At 40.8% G+C, this 16,738-nt stretch overlaps 1 protein-coding gene across 7 annotated transcripts in view; it reads left to right on the plus strand.

The window, feature by feature from the left end:
* The window catches only part of FRMD3 (FERM domain containing 3), a 352,790-nt gene that overhangs the window by 162,377 nt on the left and 173,675 nt on the right, over positions 1-16,738 (plus strand). For all 7 annotated transcript variants that reach the window (XM_069575856.1, XM_069575860.1, XM_069575862.1 and 4 more), the window contains exon 2: positions 3,106-3,210. In XM_069575856.1, coding sequence (XP_069431957.1) covers positions 3,106-3,210 — 105 coding nt within the window. The remainder of the gene's footprint in view (positions 1-3,105; positions 3,211-16,738) is intronic.

Here is a 16,738-nt window from a genome sequence, read left to right on the forward strand (position 1 = left end):
GTAACCACTTCTCTGTGTAGACCTTGAAGGATTAGGGTGAAAGTCAACTAATTCTACTATGTTTGAAGAATCTCTAAAAATAGAACTGGGTATCTTGCCTGAGACTCACTGTTAGTTTCCAGAACCTAGGTTTTCCATGAGAGAAAACAGTGCCTCATTTTTTGATTCAGTAACACTCAGTGTGCTAGACACTGGCTTAGGTAGACACTAAGAGTGTGATTAATGGCCTCTACTATCAGAAACCTCAGGAGGAAACCAATGGAAGGTCTGAGTCATTCACCAGAGTTCTAGGGGTGAGAGGTGTGGGGTAGAACCAGCGATCACCCCTAAGCTCATTTGCTGAACTGAGGTGTGTGGGACTGGCCACTGGACTTCTACACCCTTGCATTACTGATCGCCGAACAAACCTTTCCAGTTCTTGATACTGGGTCCAGGTGGTCTTTTTGTTTAGGCAAGTGCTGGGCTTCATGCACAAAAATGAGACTGATAGGAATTTCCATGACTTCAGAGCATTGTCATGCTCTCCAGGCAGGAGTGGAACAGAGCAGAACATGAAGATGTAAACTGGCTTCCTTGGCACGAGGAAGCAACACAGAGCATCTAGAGATGATGAGATTGGCTGACAGCCTGCAGATTCTGTTTCTGTTTCAGATTCTGGGCAGTTTCTGTTCTCTAGGCTGGAAAAATCTTTGATCTTTCTGACTGAGGAATAGACAATTCACAGGGGAAAATGGACATTTTTTTTCTTCTTGAGAAAAAAATGTACCTTCTGGATACAGATACAATTTTTACACTCTTCCCAGGGACAGGGGAGCCTGGTGGGCTGCCGTCTATGGGGTTGCACAGAATCGGACACGACTGACGTGACTTAGCAGCAGCAGCATATGGGAAAGTTCTCTAGACCAGTGCTTCTCAAACCTGAATAAGCGTATGAATAACCGAGAGATCTTACTGAAGTGTAGGTTAGGTTCACTTGGTCTAGGACAGTGCCTGGAATTCTGTGTTTCCAACAAGCTCCCTCCTAAGTCAGGCTGAGTTTGCTACAATATTGCTGGACTGAGAGTGGTGCTCTGAGGAGCACAGACCTGGAATCCACGTGGAAGCCTAGACCCATGGGAACTGGCCTCATCTGCTTTGGCGGGAGGCATTGATCCCTGTTTCTGATGCAGGTGTATTATCCAGTCAGTATACTGTCTGCATTGGTGTTTCCTTCTCTCAAGGTTCTTACGTAGTCAGAGATATTGCTTTAGAGTATATATTGATTGCTATGCTTAATCATTAAAAAAAATCTTTGTTGTGCTTTGGAATACTACTTCTTCTTTAGGGCACAATGCTAGCAGTAGCTGTCTTGCACAATCAAGGCCTGTTCAATCCCCCGTCATTAGAAGGCATTGCCTTAACCCACAGGTCTTGTGTGTCTCGCATATGTTGGGGGTAGTCCACCATAGTAAATTCTGCTGTGGAGAGCTTGGCAATCTAATCATAGAATGATGAACTCGTGTTATGTTCAGTGACTTGATCCTAAAGCTGCATCTAAGATGGACAGGTTGCAGAATAAATCTCTGAAAGGTACTATATCCATTGATTATATTCTGGACATCAAATGTAGCCGTCATCAGATATAGCTTGTCATTTGAGCCTCCTGGTTTAAAAACTGTTACAGAAATCTATCCATTTTGACGTTTTGTCCCTTTTGAGCTACATCAAATGGGTTCTGTTAGAAAGAAAGAAAAGGTTAAAAGCTCATCTGAATTTATACTCAAAAGCGATTTCAGGAAAATTGAGGCTTCACATCAGTATCTGCTTATAAGCACTAATCCTCTGTTCAGTGCACTGCATCCCAGGCCAGTGAATGACTTCTTCATCTGGTAGTAGTGGTTTCTAATGAAAAAATAATCATGTAGCATAGACCAAACCAATCTTCTGAAATTGTTTTAAAGTGGATTGGAAGAGTGGCTCACTTAAGGTCTCTGATTTCTTCATTTACTTTTGTAGGTCACATTCCATCCCTACAACACTCCATGGGTCTGTCAGCGACTTTGATTGAAGCAGAAAGTTATCAAATATCCTGATGAGGGCTTGGAAGAGTCCTTGCTATTAAGGAGTTTTGTTGTAATATTTATCTTAATCAGATTTGGCTGATATGTCTCTTACTCATAGAACTTTAGAGGGCAAAATCATCTAGCCAATTTAGAATCTAGTCCAACCAACTCATTTTACTGATATGGAGACAGCTGGGAAGTTTGCTCAAGGTCACCCAGACCTGTCTCTGAATCCCGGTCCTGGTCTTCCCCTCAAACCCTGATCTACCACGTGCTTTTGTATGTTGATTTATGGGTGTGACGTCTGTGAGGCCTGAGGCAGCAGGTTTTCCACCTTCCCTGATGGGAATTGGGGTGGTTCCACTGATACATTCATTGCATTTCCTTACCATCTAGACCCTGTGTTCTAGCAGAGTCCCAGTAGGTTCACCAATGCTCTAGAAAGGCAAAATGACACAGAGCCCAGATTCTGCAGCCTGGTGGTCTAGGTCAAATCCTGCTTTGCTCCGTACATATTTTGTGACTTTGGGCAAGCCACTTAACCTCTCTTTAAATATAAAATGGGGACCTTCCTTGTAGGGCTATTGTGAAGAGTGAATGAAAGGATACTACAGAGCAGTTGGAGCAAGCAGCCAGATGTGTAGTATGTGGAATTGTGTGTGGTTTTGTAAACTATGGATCTCTACTAGGCACTAAGCTCTGAAATCAGTGTTCTAAATCATTAATAGCATTCTAGAAAGTAAATGGCAATGCTAGAATCAAATAGTCAGATGTGCTGCATCTATGCAGGGCGTTGTTCGGTGTTCTTTTGGTTCCTTTTTTGGTGTCCCTTTGGTTTCATGTGTGTGTGTGTGTGTGTGTGTGTGTGTATAAAATGACTTACAGTGTGAAAATGAATTTCTCACTGTGGATTGCACTCAAGAGTTTGGAAGCCCAGCTCCAGAGACTGGAATGAGTGAATTGATTTCTGTATATGCAGCCCTATGGGAGTGAATGAGGCACATGTTAGACATGAAAGTACAAGGCAAGCTCTGACTGAAACATAAATGTGCTTCTTTTGCAGAGGGAGACCAAAGGGCAGTTTCTTATTGACCACATCTGCAACTACTACAGTTTGCTGGAGAAGGACTACTTTGGCATTCGTTATGTGGACCCAGAGAAGCAGCGGGTAAGAGTTCCATTTTGGGGAGGGACTCAGCCTTTGAGGGTGCTGAATAGGTTCTTCTTAGAGCAACTGTGATGCATTTGATCTCATAATTATTGATCACATGGTTATTGACCAGCCCGGGGCATGTGTATATATGTCTGTGTGTATATAAGAGTTTGGCACTGTTCTCACTGGACTTATTGAGGCAGGGGGAAGGGAAATTTAACCTTAGGTCTTTCCAGAAAGCTGCTCCCACCTGACTGAAGAGAGAATGTTCTTGTGCCCTTTGAACCTAGAGTTTGCCGAAGCTTCTCAGACAGTATCTTATTATAGAGAAAAAGCCACCTTTCGCTATAAAAAGCCATTGTTAGAGCAGGGAACAAGGAAGTGATTGCCTGATGGGCACGAGGTTTTCTTTTAGGGTGATGAAAATGTTTGACACTTGATAGAAATGATAGATATATGCCATTGTGAGTGTTTTAAATACCACCTAAAATGTATACTTTAAACTGTTATGTTAATGAGCATTGCCTCAATTAAAAAAAAAAAAACTTTGGCAGATTATGGGTAAAGTTACTTTGAAAAGTGTTAGTTGTTCAGTTGTGTGTCTGACTCTTTGTGACTCCATGGACTGTAGCCTACCAGGCTCCTCTGTGCATGGGATTCTCCAGGCAGGAATACTGGAGTGGGCTGCCACTTCCTCCTTCAGGGGTTCTTCCTGAGACAGGGATGGAACCTGGGTCTCCTGCATTACAAGCAGATTCTTTACCATCTGAGCCACCAGAGAAGCCCAAAAGTTACTTTGAAAGCTTTCTCCTTAGGAACCACCAAATTTGACAGCCCCCATTGTATTTCTTGGAGTAGGAAATGGCAACCCACTCCAGTATTTTTGCCTGGAGAATCCCATGGACAGAGGAGCCTGTCAGGCTACAGTCCATGGGGTCACAAAGAGTCAGACACAACTGAGTGACTGAGCATATTGTATTCCTATTCCTGGACAATATATCCTTCATGGCCTCTGTTGGTGCATGAGTAGTCTTGCTTTTTGAGCGGGGGTACCAGTCTAAGAGTGTTCAGGTATGACAAACTCACAGTGATATGTGTCCCTCACATTGAAAAGACCCCAGGAATCTCCATCCAAGCTCCTACCACCTAGGGCTTCTCATTCCTGCATGAGTCCCAGCTATGCATAAAAAGGCGCTGTATCTGCTCCAGTCTATGTTCTTACCCTGCCCTACTGATAAGCATGGCAGTGTGTGAAGGGATCAGCTGAGGGTGACTACTTTTTTTAATTTGCTCTCTTCCTTACCAGTGGCCCTGGTCATCTTCCTATTTCTTTTTCCCCTCCTGGTTCTTGGTTTTGTGTTTACTGACCTTATACAGTGAAGGAGAGGCTCACAAAGTGTATTTTTGTAAAGGAGGAGGATATTGAAGGGATAGATTAGTTTTCTGAAACATGGAGAATCTTATTTGCATTTCAGTAGGACCTAACCTTCTATAAAGGGATATAAGGCAGTGGCTCAGAAGAAGGAGATTTTGGTTTCCTGTAGCACTTGCAGGAACCCTTGAATGAACCAAGTATTTACCTGAGTAAGAGGAACGTGGCAGGACACTGTGAGGATGTGGGACTGCTATGAGACCACAGAGGGGATTTGTATGGCGTTTACTGTTGAGTAACAGTGACTCCCAGACTAGCCCTGCAACTAAGTCAGTTTAGGTGTTTGCTAAAATCGGTTAGTATGGACCTTATTCTAGACCCCCTGAATCAGAATTCCTGAGGCTAGGGCCAGGAAAAGGTATTTTAATTCATCTTGATTCTAATTTTGATGCAGCCATCCTAGCTTTGACTTCTGGCCAGTGTTGGAGACTATGGCATAAAGACATTCATAGACATAATTTCTTATGGCCTATGAAGATATTACTTACTCTTGTATGGAGAGAGTTCGAATCTACGTCTCTTGCGTCTCCTGCATTGGCAGGTGGATTCTTTACCACTAGCGCCATCTGGGAAGCCCCATGGAGAGAGAAACCTGCTCAAAAACATTTGTTACTTACCGGCCCTAAGGGTAACAAGTGATGAAGTAAGTACTTGAATTTAGAATTATGGTTCAGAGTTCCCCTGGCCACACAGGCTCTGTGAACAACATCAGTCATCTAACCACTGCTGAAAATTATTTTTATACAAAATTAACAGCCTACCTGCAGAAGTAATTCTAGCTACCATTCAGTTCAGTTCAGTTCAGTCACGTCCAACTTTTTGCGACCCCATGAATCGCAGCACGCCAGGCCTCCCTGTCCATCACCAATTCCCAGAGTTCACTCAGACTCACGTCCTAGTTGAGCATTTATCATATGTAAGGAAATTTACTCATATGGTCTTTAGTCTTCCCCCCAAAAGGGGGAAACTGAGGCCCAGAGATACAAGTACAGCTAGTAATTGTAGAAGGAAGAATGGGATTTAAAACCACACTATTTCCATTTTATCTCTCAAGTGAAAATTTGAAACACAGCCTAGATTAGGAACCTGTGAATCCTTTTTGTAAAGGGCTATACATAAAATATTTCCAGCTTTGTGACTGATAAAATTTCTGTTGCAGTTCCTAAGTAATTAAATTCTAATGGAAAGTAGCCGTAGACAGTACCTAAATTAGTGGATGTGTGTGTGTTCCAGTAAAACTTTTCTCCAATGAAAGTATTTCTCAAAAAAGACAATTGGCCATAGTTTGCTGACCCTTGGCTTAGACAATAACTGGATACCACTTAAATGCATAAGCCTTTTTTGTCCCTCTTAACCCTCTCAGTGGGGAGATTCTGGATAAAACATTAATAAGCAAAGCCTTTCAAATTAGATTCAGATATGAATATGAATTTGTGTTCTTAAATATACAGAGATAAATACAGAAATAAATATGTATGTGTATTAAGGTGGATAGCTAGTATGTATACGTATATTTCCAAGTTCCATCCACGGAGCTGGCTTAGAGGCAATGATACCACAGTAGTAATGAGCACACCTAGCTCTCAGACCTTGGTTTCAAATACCATGTTAATAAAAGGAAGAAGAGCTTCTTGCAGAAATGGCTGACTCTAGAGCCAGTATAGGGAAATAACAAGGTGAGCCTGGAGCATCATGCAGCACCAGGAAATTAAAAAAAACAAAACAAAAAAAACCTCACAAAACCAAAATGTAGAGCACTAGGAAAGGCACTGAGCCAACATGAAAGAACTGCCAATGACCGGAACTGAAGAAACAGAAGTGACCAAAACAGTAATAGTATTGAATTATAATCCATAGAATAAATATTCATGACTTCATACTGATATAAATAAATAACTTAATAGATAAATAAAAGAAGTGGTAGCTCTTCCTTACAGAGCAGTTCCAATTAATAAATATAGAGAGAATGAGAAAAATAAAAAGCCATTATTAGAGTGCCAAAATAATAATTGCTGTGGGCAAGATCCATTAACGAATGCTAAAATTAGTGGACAAAAATTTGAGGAGAATCAAGATATTTGTGCAGTCTCAAGGTATCCTCTCCCCCAACCCACTCTCAGCCTGGTATTTTTTAATTACAAGAGGAAAAAGAAAAGCTTTATAGTGGAGACTCTTGGCAGACATCACTTTAACCAAGCGATCAGGATTAACATCAGCAATAAAAAGCCTTACCAACATCATGGACTCCTGGATATCAAGCACTGAGAAGAGCACTCTTTCTCTGTGGTATTCTTTGCAATAATGCATAATTTCATTCAAATCTTGAGGGAACATCAGACAAACTAAAGGGAGAGACATTCTCCAAAACAATTCACCCACACCCTTCAAGAATGTTCAGGTCATGAAGGACAAGAAAAGATGGGGAAACTCTTACAGAGTAGAGAGCTACATCACCTACGATAATGTGGAATCCTCGACTGGATACTGGAACAGAGAAAAGTGTAGGAGTGGAAAAACTGGTGAACTCCAGGTGAAGTCTGTAGCTTAGTTAATAGTATTGGGTTAATATTAGTTTCTTAATTTTGACAATTGCTCTATGGCTATATAAGATGCTAACACTAGGGAAAGATGAGGCACCTTTTCTGTATATCTACAATTATTTTTTTAACTTGAAGTTTCTGGGTTATGTGCTTACTGTTCTTTATATTTTGATGTGGCTTAGCTTAATTTTTAGTGTCCAGATTCAGATAGTAGATTAGTGGAAAAAATAAGGGCCACTCCAAAACAAAACCATTTTCTCTGATGTATTCACTAAACTGCTTAGAGGGTTACTGAATAGTTCTGATTTTCCTGTAATTTAGCTGTTACTGCCTTTTGATTTTGAGGATGCAATGTGAGTGTATCTTCCACATGGACTGCAGAGTAGTTACTATTCAAAATTGTATGAACTTTGTACACAGAAAGAGGCTTGGACTTTTTGCTTAGAAAGATGCTTGGACTTTGTAATCACATGGATGCAAATTAAATCCCATCTCTGTTGGTTAATAAGTGTGATCTTGACCAAGTTATGAGCTTCTCTGAGTCTTTGTTCTGATTGTTAATATAGATAACAACACCTACATATGAAATTGATATGGGAATTAGATACGATATGTAAATGCTGAATAAATGATATATATGGAGTACTACATAGCGTGTACTATTTTTATTATTGATTGTTATTATTACTGTTACTATGCATTAGCTGGGCTTCCCAGATGAAGCTAGTGTTAAAGAAATCACCTACCAATGCAGGAGACATAAGAGACATAAGTTCAGGTCCTGGGTTGGGAAGATCCCCTGGAGGATGGCATGGCAACCCACTCTAGTATTCTTGCCTGGAGAATCCCATGGACAGAGAAGCCTGGCAGGCTACAGTCCATAGGGTCACAAAGAGTCAGACATGACTGAAGCGACTTAGCATCCTTGTACACATGCATTAGCTAGGTCTAGGTGAGGCAATTACATGAGGAAATACAGCCATGATTGGCAAGTCTAAAACCTAGAAATGTTAATGATAACTGCTTTCAAAGGCAGGATGGCCATTATTATGATCTTTGGGGAGAGAAGAGGGAGGAAGAGAACCTTGGATAATTAGAAAAAGGGCCCAAAGACAAAGCAAAATGCTGATATGAGAGTCTTAAGCAGAGATTAGTTGACAAACCTTAGTTTGTTTTTTGTTTATTTGTTTTTAACCAGCTCATGTGCTTTTTCTCCATGGAAAATACTGAATTATTTAGATAGAAAGCTAATCAAGAAAAAATCAAGTTAGTTAGAAAGACTGATGTGGAACTTATTCTGTTGTGGGAGTTGGTGGTTTGCCTACAACTCTTCACAATTTGATTTACAGTACACTATTGTGGAATATTAAATATTTAGCACTATTACATTTGGAATACCATATGTTTGACAAGATGTCTTGTGTCCCATATGCTGTGAGAGTGGTGAGGACTGAATCAGTAAATGATGACTACCTTTACTATTTAAGAGCAAAGGCCCAGAATTTCCATTATTTTAAAATATTGATGTAAGAAGGGACAAACTGAATACTGGTTAATAAAATCCTCTCTAATGCCCACCACATTTATCTTCTAAAGAATTCATATAATCTTAGTTGCCTAAGATTAGGAAGAAAGTGAGTAGTATTCTCCTCATTTACTGAAAGAGAAAGCTGAGACTACAAGTGTGGAAGTCTTGGGAGAAATAATTCCAGAAGAAAAAGATCTTATTTGGCTTATCCAAGTATTTTTTTTTCCTTAAATGCAATCTTTCTACTACTTCTGCTCAGGTGCTGAGGTAACTTCTCTTTGGAAAGATGAAGTTTTGAAATAATTAGTTGGGTTTCATATTTCTAGTTCTGTGGCTTTGATTTTATGTTCATCCTCTGGATTTTCCTGCTTACTCTTCCACACTTCCCCTTTCCCCAAACCCAGCTAGGGAAGTCACCCTCACTGCTTTAGAGCTAAGGACATACCCCAACCCTAGCCAGTCAGAGGAGGAATTATGCCAGGGCTTTGATGTAGGTAGTTGGTTTATAGACTTCAGGGAGACTGAACCCAGTGCTTTTGATTTTTAACTTCCCTATCTCTAAGCATCTGTTTAACCCACTTACATGAGGGCCATTGACTTTTCTAACTTAAGGGATATTCTGAAACATACCCAAGGACAGCAAATTTACTTTGTAAAATCACACCTCTGGGGCAGTCTCTGCAAGCACCCTTGTTTTAGGGCATTCTGTGTCACGTGGCCACTGGATGTCCTTTCTGATAGGATGACCTAGGAAATCATGGATGCAGGGACATGCTGAACTTCCTCCAAATATAATTACAGCCTTGAGGTTTTTGTGTTGGCAGCCAGAAAGAACTAGTGAGCCTATCAGTGAGTTTTGTTAACAATGGGAAAAGATCTTGCCTATGTTAGAGCAATTTGCTTTTGTTGGAGGTACCTTTGGGGGAGGACATGGAATGGAAAAAGAAACAGGACCAGTGATTTGAAATTTCACTCTGGGGATGGTGCCAGGAAGCTAGATAGCATTATGTCCCACCAGCTGCTCCTTCCATTGAAAGGCTGCTTTCTGCTCCTGGGGAAATGGCTTCACAGATGCTTGAAACTAGGAATGAGAGGGGTACCTGAGATCTAGGACATCCCTAAACTGAAGAGGAGGGCTGTACTTCTGCCTCAAGTCATTGGTAATGAATTTGTCTGCTTAATGAGTCCTCTTTTTTTAAAAAACATTTTTTAAAATTAGAGGATGATTACTTTACAGTATTGTGATGGTTTTTGCCTTATATCAACATGAATAGATATTAGGTATACATGTGTCCCCTCCCTCTGGAACCCCCCTGCCATCTCCCTTCCAATCCCACCCCTCTAGGTTGTCACAGAGCAAATGATTCCTCATTTAAGTATCAGGGGCATCAAAAATCAAGATTACTTGGATGTCTGTTTTAGGAGAGGTGTGGACAAGTAGGAATCAGAGAACTAAAATGGACTGGAATGAGTGAATTTAACTCAGATGACCATTGTATCTACTACTGTGGGTAGGAATCCCTTAGAAGAAATGGAGTAGCCATCATAGTCAACAAAAGAGTCCAAAATGCAGTACTTGGATGCAATCTCAAAAACGACAGAATGATCTCTGTTCGTTTCCAAGGCAAACCATTCAATATCACAGTAATCCAAGTCTATGCCCCAACCGGAAACGCTGCAGAAGCTGAACGGTTCTATGAAGATCTACAAGACCTTCTAGAACTAACACCCCAAAAAGATGTCCTTTTCATTATAGGGGACTGGAATGCAAAAGTAGGAAGTCAAGAAACACCTGGAGTAACAGGCAAATTTGGCCTTGGAATGAATCAGGTCAAAGGCTAATAGAGTTTTGCCAAGAGAACGTGCTGGTCATAGCAAACACCCTCATCCAACAACACAAGAGAAGACTCTACACATGGGCATCACCAGATGGTCAACACCAAAATCAGATTGATTATACTCTTTGTAGCCAAAGATGGAGGAGCTCCATATAGTCAGCAAAAACAAGACCAGGAGCTGACTGTGGCTCAAATCATGAGCTCCTTATTGCCAAATTCAGACTTAAATTGAAGAAAGTAAGGAAAACCACTAGACCATTCGGATATGACCTAAATCAAATCTCTTATGATTATACAGTGGAAGTGAGAAATAGATTTAAGGGCCTAGATCTGATAGACAGAGTGCCTGATGAACTATGGATGGAGGTTCGTGACACTGTACAAGAGACAGGGATCAAGACCATCCCCATGGAAAAGAAATGCAAAAAAGCAAAATGGCTGTCTGGGGAGGGCTTACAAATAGCTGTGAAAAGAAGAGAGGTAAAAAGCAAAGGAGAAAAGGAAAGATATAAGGATCTGAATGCAGAGTTCCAAAGAATAGCAAGGAGAGATTTTAAAAAAGCCTTCCTCAGTGATCAGTGCAAAGAAATAGAGGAAAACAATAGAATAGGAAAGGCTAGAGATCTCTTCAAGAAAATTAGAGATACCAAGGGAACGTTTCATGCAAAGATGGGCTCGATAAAGGACAGAAATGGTATGGACCTAATAGAAGCAGAAGATATTAAGAAGAGGTGTCAAGAATATCCAGAAGAACTGTACAAAAAAGATCTTCACAACTCAATTAATCATGATGGTGTGATCACTCACACTCACCTACAGCCAGACATCCTGGAATGTGAAGTCAAGCGGGCCTTACAAAGCATCACTATGAATAAAGCTAGTGGAGGTGATGGAATTCCAGTTGAACTATTTCAAATCCTGGAAGATGGTGCTGTGAAAGCGCTGCACTCAATATGCCAGCAAATTTGGAAAACTCAGCAGTGGCCACAGGACTGTGACCAATCCCAAAGAAAGGCAATGCCAAAGAATGCTCAAACTACCGCACAATTGCACTCATCTCACACACTAGTAAAGTAATGCTCAAAATTCTCCAAGCCAGGCTTCAGCAATACATGAACTGTCAACTTCCAGATGTTCAAGCTGATTTTAGAAAAGGCAGAGGAACCAGAGATCAAATTGCCAACGTCCGCTGGATCATGGAAAAAGCAAGAGAGTTCCAGAAAAACATCTATTTCTGCTTTATTGACTATGCCAAAGCCTTTGACTGTGGATCACAATCAACTGTGGAAAATTCTGAAAGAGATGGGAATACCAGACCACCTGACCTGCCTCTTGAGAAACCTGTATGCAGGTCAGGAAGCAACAGTCAGAACTGGACATGGAACAACAGACTGGTTCCAAATAGGAAAAGAAGTACGTCAAGGCTGTATATTGTCACCCTGCTTATTTAACTTATATGCAGCATACATCATGAGAAACGCTGGACTGGAAGAAACACAAGCTGGAATGAAGATTGCTGGGAGAAATATCAATAACCTCAGATATGCAGATGACACCACCCTTATGGCAGAAAGTGAAGAGGAACTCAAAAGCCTCTTGATGAAAGTGAAAGTGGAGAGTGAAAAGGTTGGCTTAAAGCTCAACATTCAGAAAACGAAGATCATGGCATCTGGTCCCATCACTTCATGGCAAATAGATGGGGAAACAGTGGAAACAGTGTCAGACTTTATTTTGGGGGGGCTCCAAAATCACTGAAGATAGTGACTGCAGCCATGAAATCAAAAAACTCTTACTCCTTGGAAGAAAAGTTATGAGAAACCTAGATAGTATATTCAAAAGCAGAAACATTACTTTGCCAACAAAGGTCCATCTAGTCAAAGCTATGGTTTTTCTAGTAGTCATGTGTGGATGTGAGAGTTGGACTGTGAAGAAAGCTTAGCACTGAAGAATTGATGCTTTTGAACTGTGGTGTTGGAGAAGACTCTTGAGAGTCCCTTGGACTGCAAGAGATCCAACCAGTCCATTCTAAAGGAGATCAATCCTGGGTGTTCTTTGGAAGGAATGATGCTGAGGCTGAAACTCCAGTACTTTGGCCACCTGATGCAAAGATTTGACTCATTGGAAAAGACTGATGCTGGGAGGGATTGGGGACAGGAGGAGAAGGGGATGACAGAGGATGAGATGTCTGGATGGCATCCCCGACTCAATGGACATGAGTTTGAGTGAACTCCGGGAGTTGGTGATAGACAGGGAAATATGGCGTGCTGCGTTTCATGGGGTCACAAAGAGTCGGACACTACTGAGCAACTGAACTGAACTGAACTGATGGACAAGTAACCTGGCTTGCAGGAAAAGACTTGGGGTATTCAAGTTACGAAGAATACATCACTATCATAACAGCTTGAGAACCAGAATTGTTGTCAGTAATTTAATTGTGGTCCAAGGTATTAATGCTGACAGATTTTGAGAAATTGTCATTTTCTTTCAGAAGAAAGCAGAATATGATGTTTAACTAAAATGATTGCTTGCCAATGACTATCTACATACACCTGATGTCTTCTCTTCAGAAGGAATGGGATACCTGATCAGAGGTTGCAGTCTGAAAATCACTTAGCCAACTGAGATATTATAATTTTAGTGACAAGGAGGAACCAATTCATGAACTGGTCATCTTGTTCAGGTCAAAATGCAGAAATAAGGAAGAACTTCTGAGAATATGCAGAGTAGGAAGACCCTGAATTCACTTTCTTTTGTGGGCACATCATAATTATAACTGTTAAAGGGCAGCTATCTATGAAAACAAGCTGATGGAGAAAAGATCTTCCACGATTAAAGATACAAGGAAAGAACCACAATGTGACAGGTAGAAGGGGCGGTTACACAGAATGGTCACACCCAGGGGAAGCAATCCAAAAACAGGAGGATAGTCACAATTGTAGAGATTTTCTTTAAGAAGTTTAAAGTGTATGGCGGGGATGGTTTGGTATACATATTCATTGTAAAAGGAACCCCCACCCCTTTGAATTAGTTAACATATTCATCATCTCACATATTTACCTTTATTTGGGGGGAGTAGTGAGAACATTTAAGTTTTACTGTCAGCGAATTTCAATTATATAATACAGTGCAACTATAGTCACCATGTTATACTTGAATTCTTGGACCTTATTCCTCTTATAACTGAAAGCTTATACCCTTTTACCAACTTCTCCCTTTGTTTATTGTTATATGTTTTCTGGTACATATTTCTAGTTATGAGTCTGTAAATATTCTTACCTTTATTCAAATTATATAGTGTATCTTAATTGCACTCATCTCACATGCTAGTAAAGTAATGCTCAAAATTCTCCAAGCGTGAACCGTGAACTTCCAGATGCTCAAGCTGGTTTTAGAAAAGGCAGAGGAACCAGAGATCAAATTGCCAACATCCGCTAGACTATTGAGAAAGCAAGAGAGTTCCAGAAAAACATCTATTTCTGCTTTATTGACTATGCCAAAGCCTTTGACTGTGTGGATCACAACAAACTGTGGAAAATTCTTCAAGAGATGGGAATATGTATGAGAAATCTGTATTCAGGTCAGGAAGCAACAGTCAGAACTGGACATGGAACAACAGACTGGTTCCGAATCAGGAAAGGAATATGTCAAGGCTGTATATTGTCACCCTGCTTATTTAACTTATATGCAGAGTACATCATGAAAAATCCTGGGCTGGATGAAGCACATGCTGGAATCAAGATTTCTGGGAGAAATATCAATAACCTCAGATATGCAGTTGACACCACCCTTATGGCAGAAAGTGAAGAAGAACTAAACAGCCTCTTGATGAAAGTGAAAGAGAAGAGTGAAAATTTGGCTTAAAGCTCAACATTCAGAAAACTAAGACCATGGCACCTGGTCCCGTCACTTCATGGCAAATTAGATGGGGAAACAGTGACAGAGTTTATTTTTTGGGCTCCAAAATCACTGCAGATGGTGACTGCAGCCATGAAATTAAAAGATGCTTACTCCTTGGAAGAAAAGCTATGACCAACCTAGACAGCATATTAAAAATCAGAGACATTGCTTTTCCAACAAAGGTCCATCTATTCAAGGCTATGGTTTTTCCAGTAGTCATGTATGTATGTGAGAGTTGAACTATAAAGAAAACTGAGCGCCGAAGAATTGATGCTTTTGAACTGTGGTATTGGAGAAGACTCTTGAGAGTCCCTTGGACTGCAAGGAGATCCAACCAGTCCATCCTAAAGGAACTCAGTCCTGAATATTCATTGGAAGGACTGATGCTGAAGCTGAAACTCCAATACTTTGTCCACCTGATGTGAAGAGCTGACTCATTTGAAAAGACCATAATGATGGGAAAGATTGAAGGTGGGAGGAGAAGGGGATGACAGAGGCTGAGATGGTTGTATGGCATCACTGACTCAATGGATGTGAGTTTGAGTAAACTCAGGGAGTTGGTGATGGACAGGGAGGCCTGGCGTGCTGCATTCCATGGGGTTGCAAAGGGTCAGACACAACTGAGCAACTGAACTGAAACCTCATTCAGTAAATTTCTTATTTCAGAGTTTTTTGGCTTTAGAAGTTTCATTTGGTTACTTTTGTATCTTTCATCTCTCTCCTCTTTATGTTAATGCATTCTTTAGGTATATTAGCTATTTTTATTTCTACCATAGCTGTTTTGAAATAACTGTCTTCTAATTACATTGTCTATAGAATTTATGGCTGTTTCTACTGACTGAATTTTCTTCTGGTTTGGGTCAGATTTTCCTGCATCTTTGCAAATCTGGTAATTTTATATTGGATGTTAGATATTGTGAGTATTATACTGTTGAATGTCTAGATTTTGTTGTCTTTAAAGAGTATGCAAATTTGTTTTGGTAGATATTTTACCTTATAGTCTTATTCAAAATTTTTTTTTCAAATAAAACTTGTTTTTAGACTTAGAAAAAATGAAGACCCTGAGCCCCATACCAGGTTTCCCAGCACCAGGAAGATGGTCCCCTTAGAACATTTTGTTTTGAAGATAAGCAGGGCTTGCATATAGGAGAGCCAGAGAGATATAGGAAACAGATCCTGCTCTTAAATGGTGCATTTTATATGAGTATAAAATCTCATATACTCCAAATCCCAGTACAGGGGCAGTGATTTGAAAGGATCCTGGATTAGATCCAGTTGCTGATCTTAGAGAGCCTCCTGGAGAGGCAGAGGCAATTGGGACTCCTGCTAGGTACATAGACACTGGTAGCAGCCATTTGGGGAAGCTCATTCTATCACAAGGACAATATATATATATTCTATCACAATATTAATATATTGCCAAGCACTATTTTGGAGCCCTTCTCTAACCTATTAGCACTGGGGGCTTACCTGTACACCAGTGGGCTGGCACCAACCAGGGGACCCTCTAGGCCCTGCAGCTAGTGCCTCAGAACCCGGCCTCTCCCACCACCCCAGATCCTGCAGCCAGACTTCTTGATACCCAGGCCTGCCTACCTACAGGCTCACACCAGCTGCAGGACCCTTTAGGACTCTGCATAGTCAGCTGTACTGAGACCTGGCCCTTCCTACCTGTGGACCAGCAGCCAATGAAGCAGGGCTTGACAGCCAACTGTGCTGGGTACCAGCCTTTCCTATGAGCATGCCCACAATAGTCAACTCTGCAATGATAAAAGGTGGGGAAAAGACCTAAACTGACTTTTCTCCAAAGAAGACATACAGATGGCTAACAAACACATGTAAGGATGCTCAACATCGCTCATTATTAGAGAAATGCAAATCAAAACTATAACAAGATTCCACCTCACACCAGTCAGAATGGCCATCATCAAAAAGTCTACAAACAATAAATGCTGGAGAGGGTGTGGAGAAAAGGGAACCCCCTTGCATTGCTGGTGGGAATGTAAATTGATGCAGCCGCTATGGAAGACAGTATGGAGATTCCTTTAAAAACTAGCAATAAAACCACTGCATGACCCAGCAATCCCACTCCTAGGCATATACCCTGAGGAAACCAAAACTGAAAGACACGTGTACCCCAGTGTTCATTGCAGCACTATTTACAATAGCTAGAACATGGAAGCAACCTAGATGTCTGTTGACAGATGAGTGGATAAAGAAGCTGTGGTATATATATATACAATGGAATATTACTCAGCCAAAGAAAAGAATGCATTTGAATCAGTTTTAATGAGATGGACAGACCTAG

The sequence above is a fragment of the Ovis canadensis genome, chromosome 2 (assembly GCF_042477335.2).
Source record: "Ovis canadensis isolate MfBH-ARS-UI-01 breed Bighorn chromosome 2, ARS-UI_OviCan_v2, whole genome shotgun sequence".
In the NCBI taxonomy this organism is placed as follows: domain Eukaryota; kingdom Metazoa; phylum Chordata; class Mammalia; order Artiodactyla; family Bovidae; genus Ovis; species Ovis canadensis.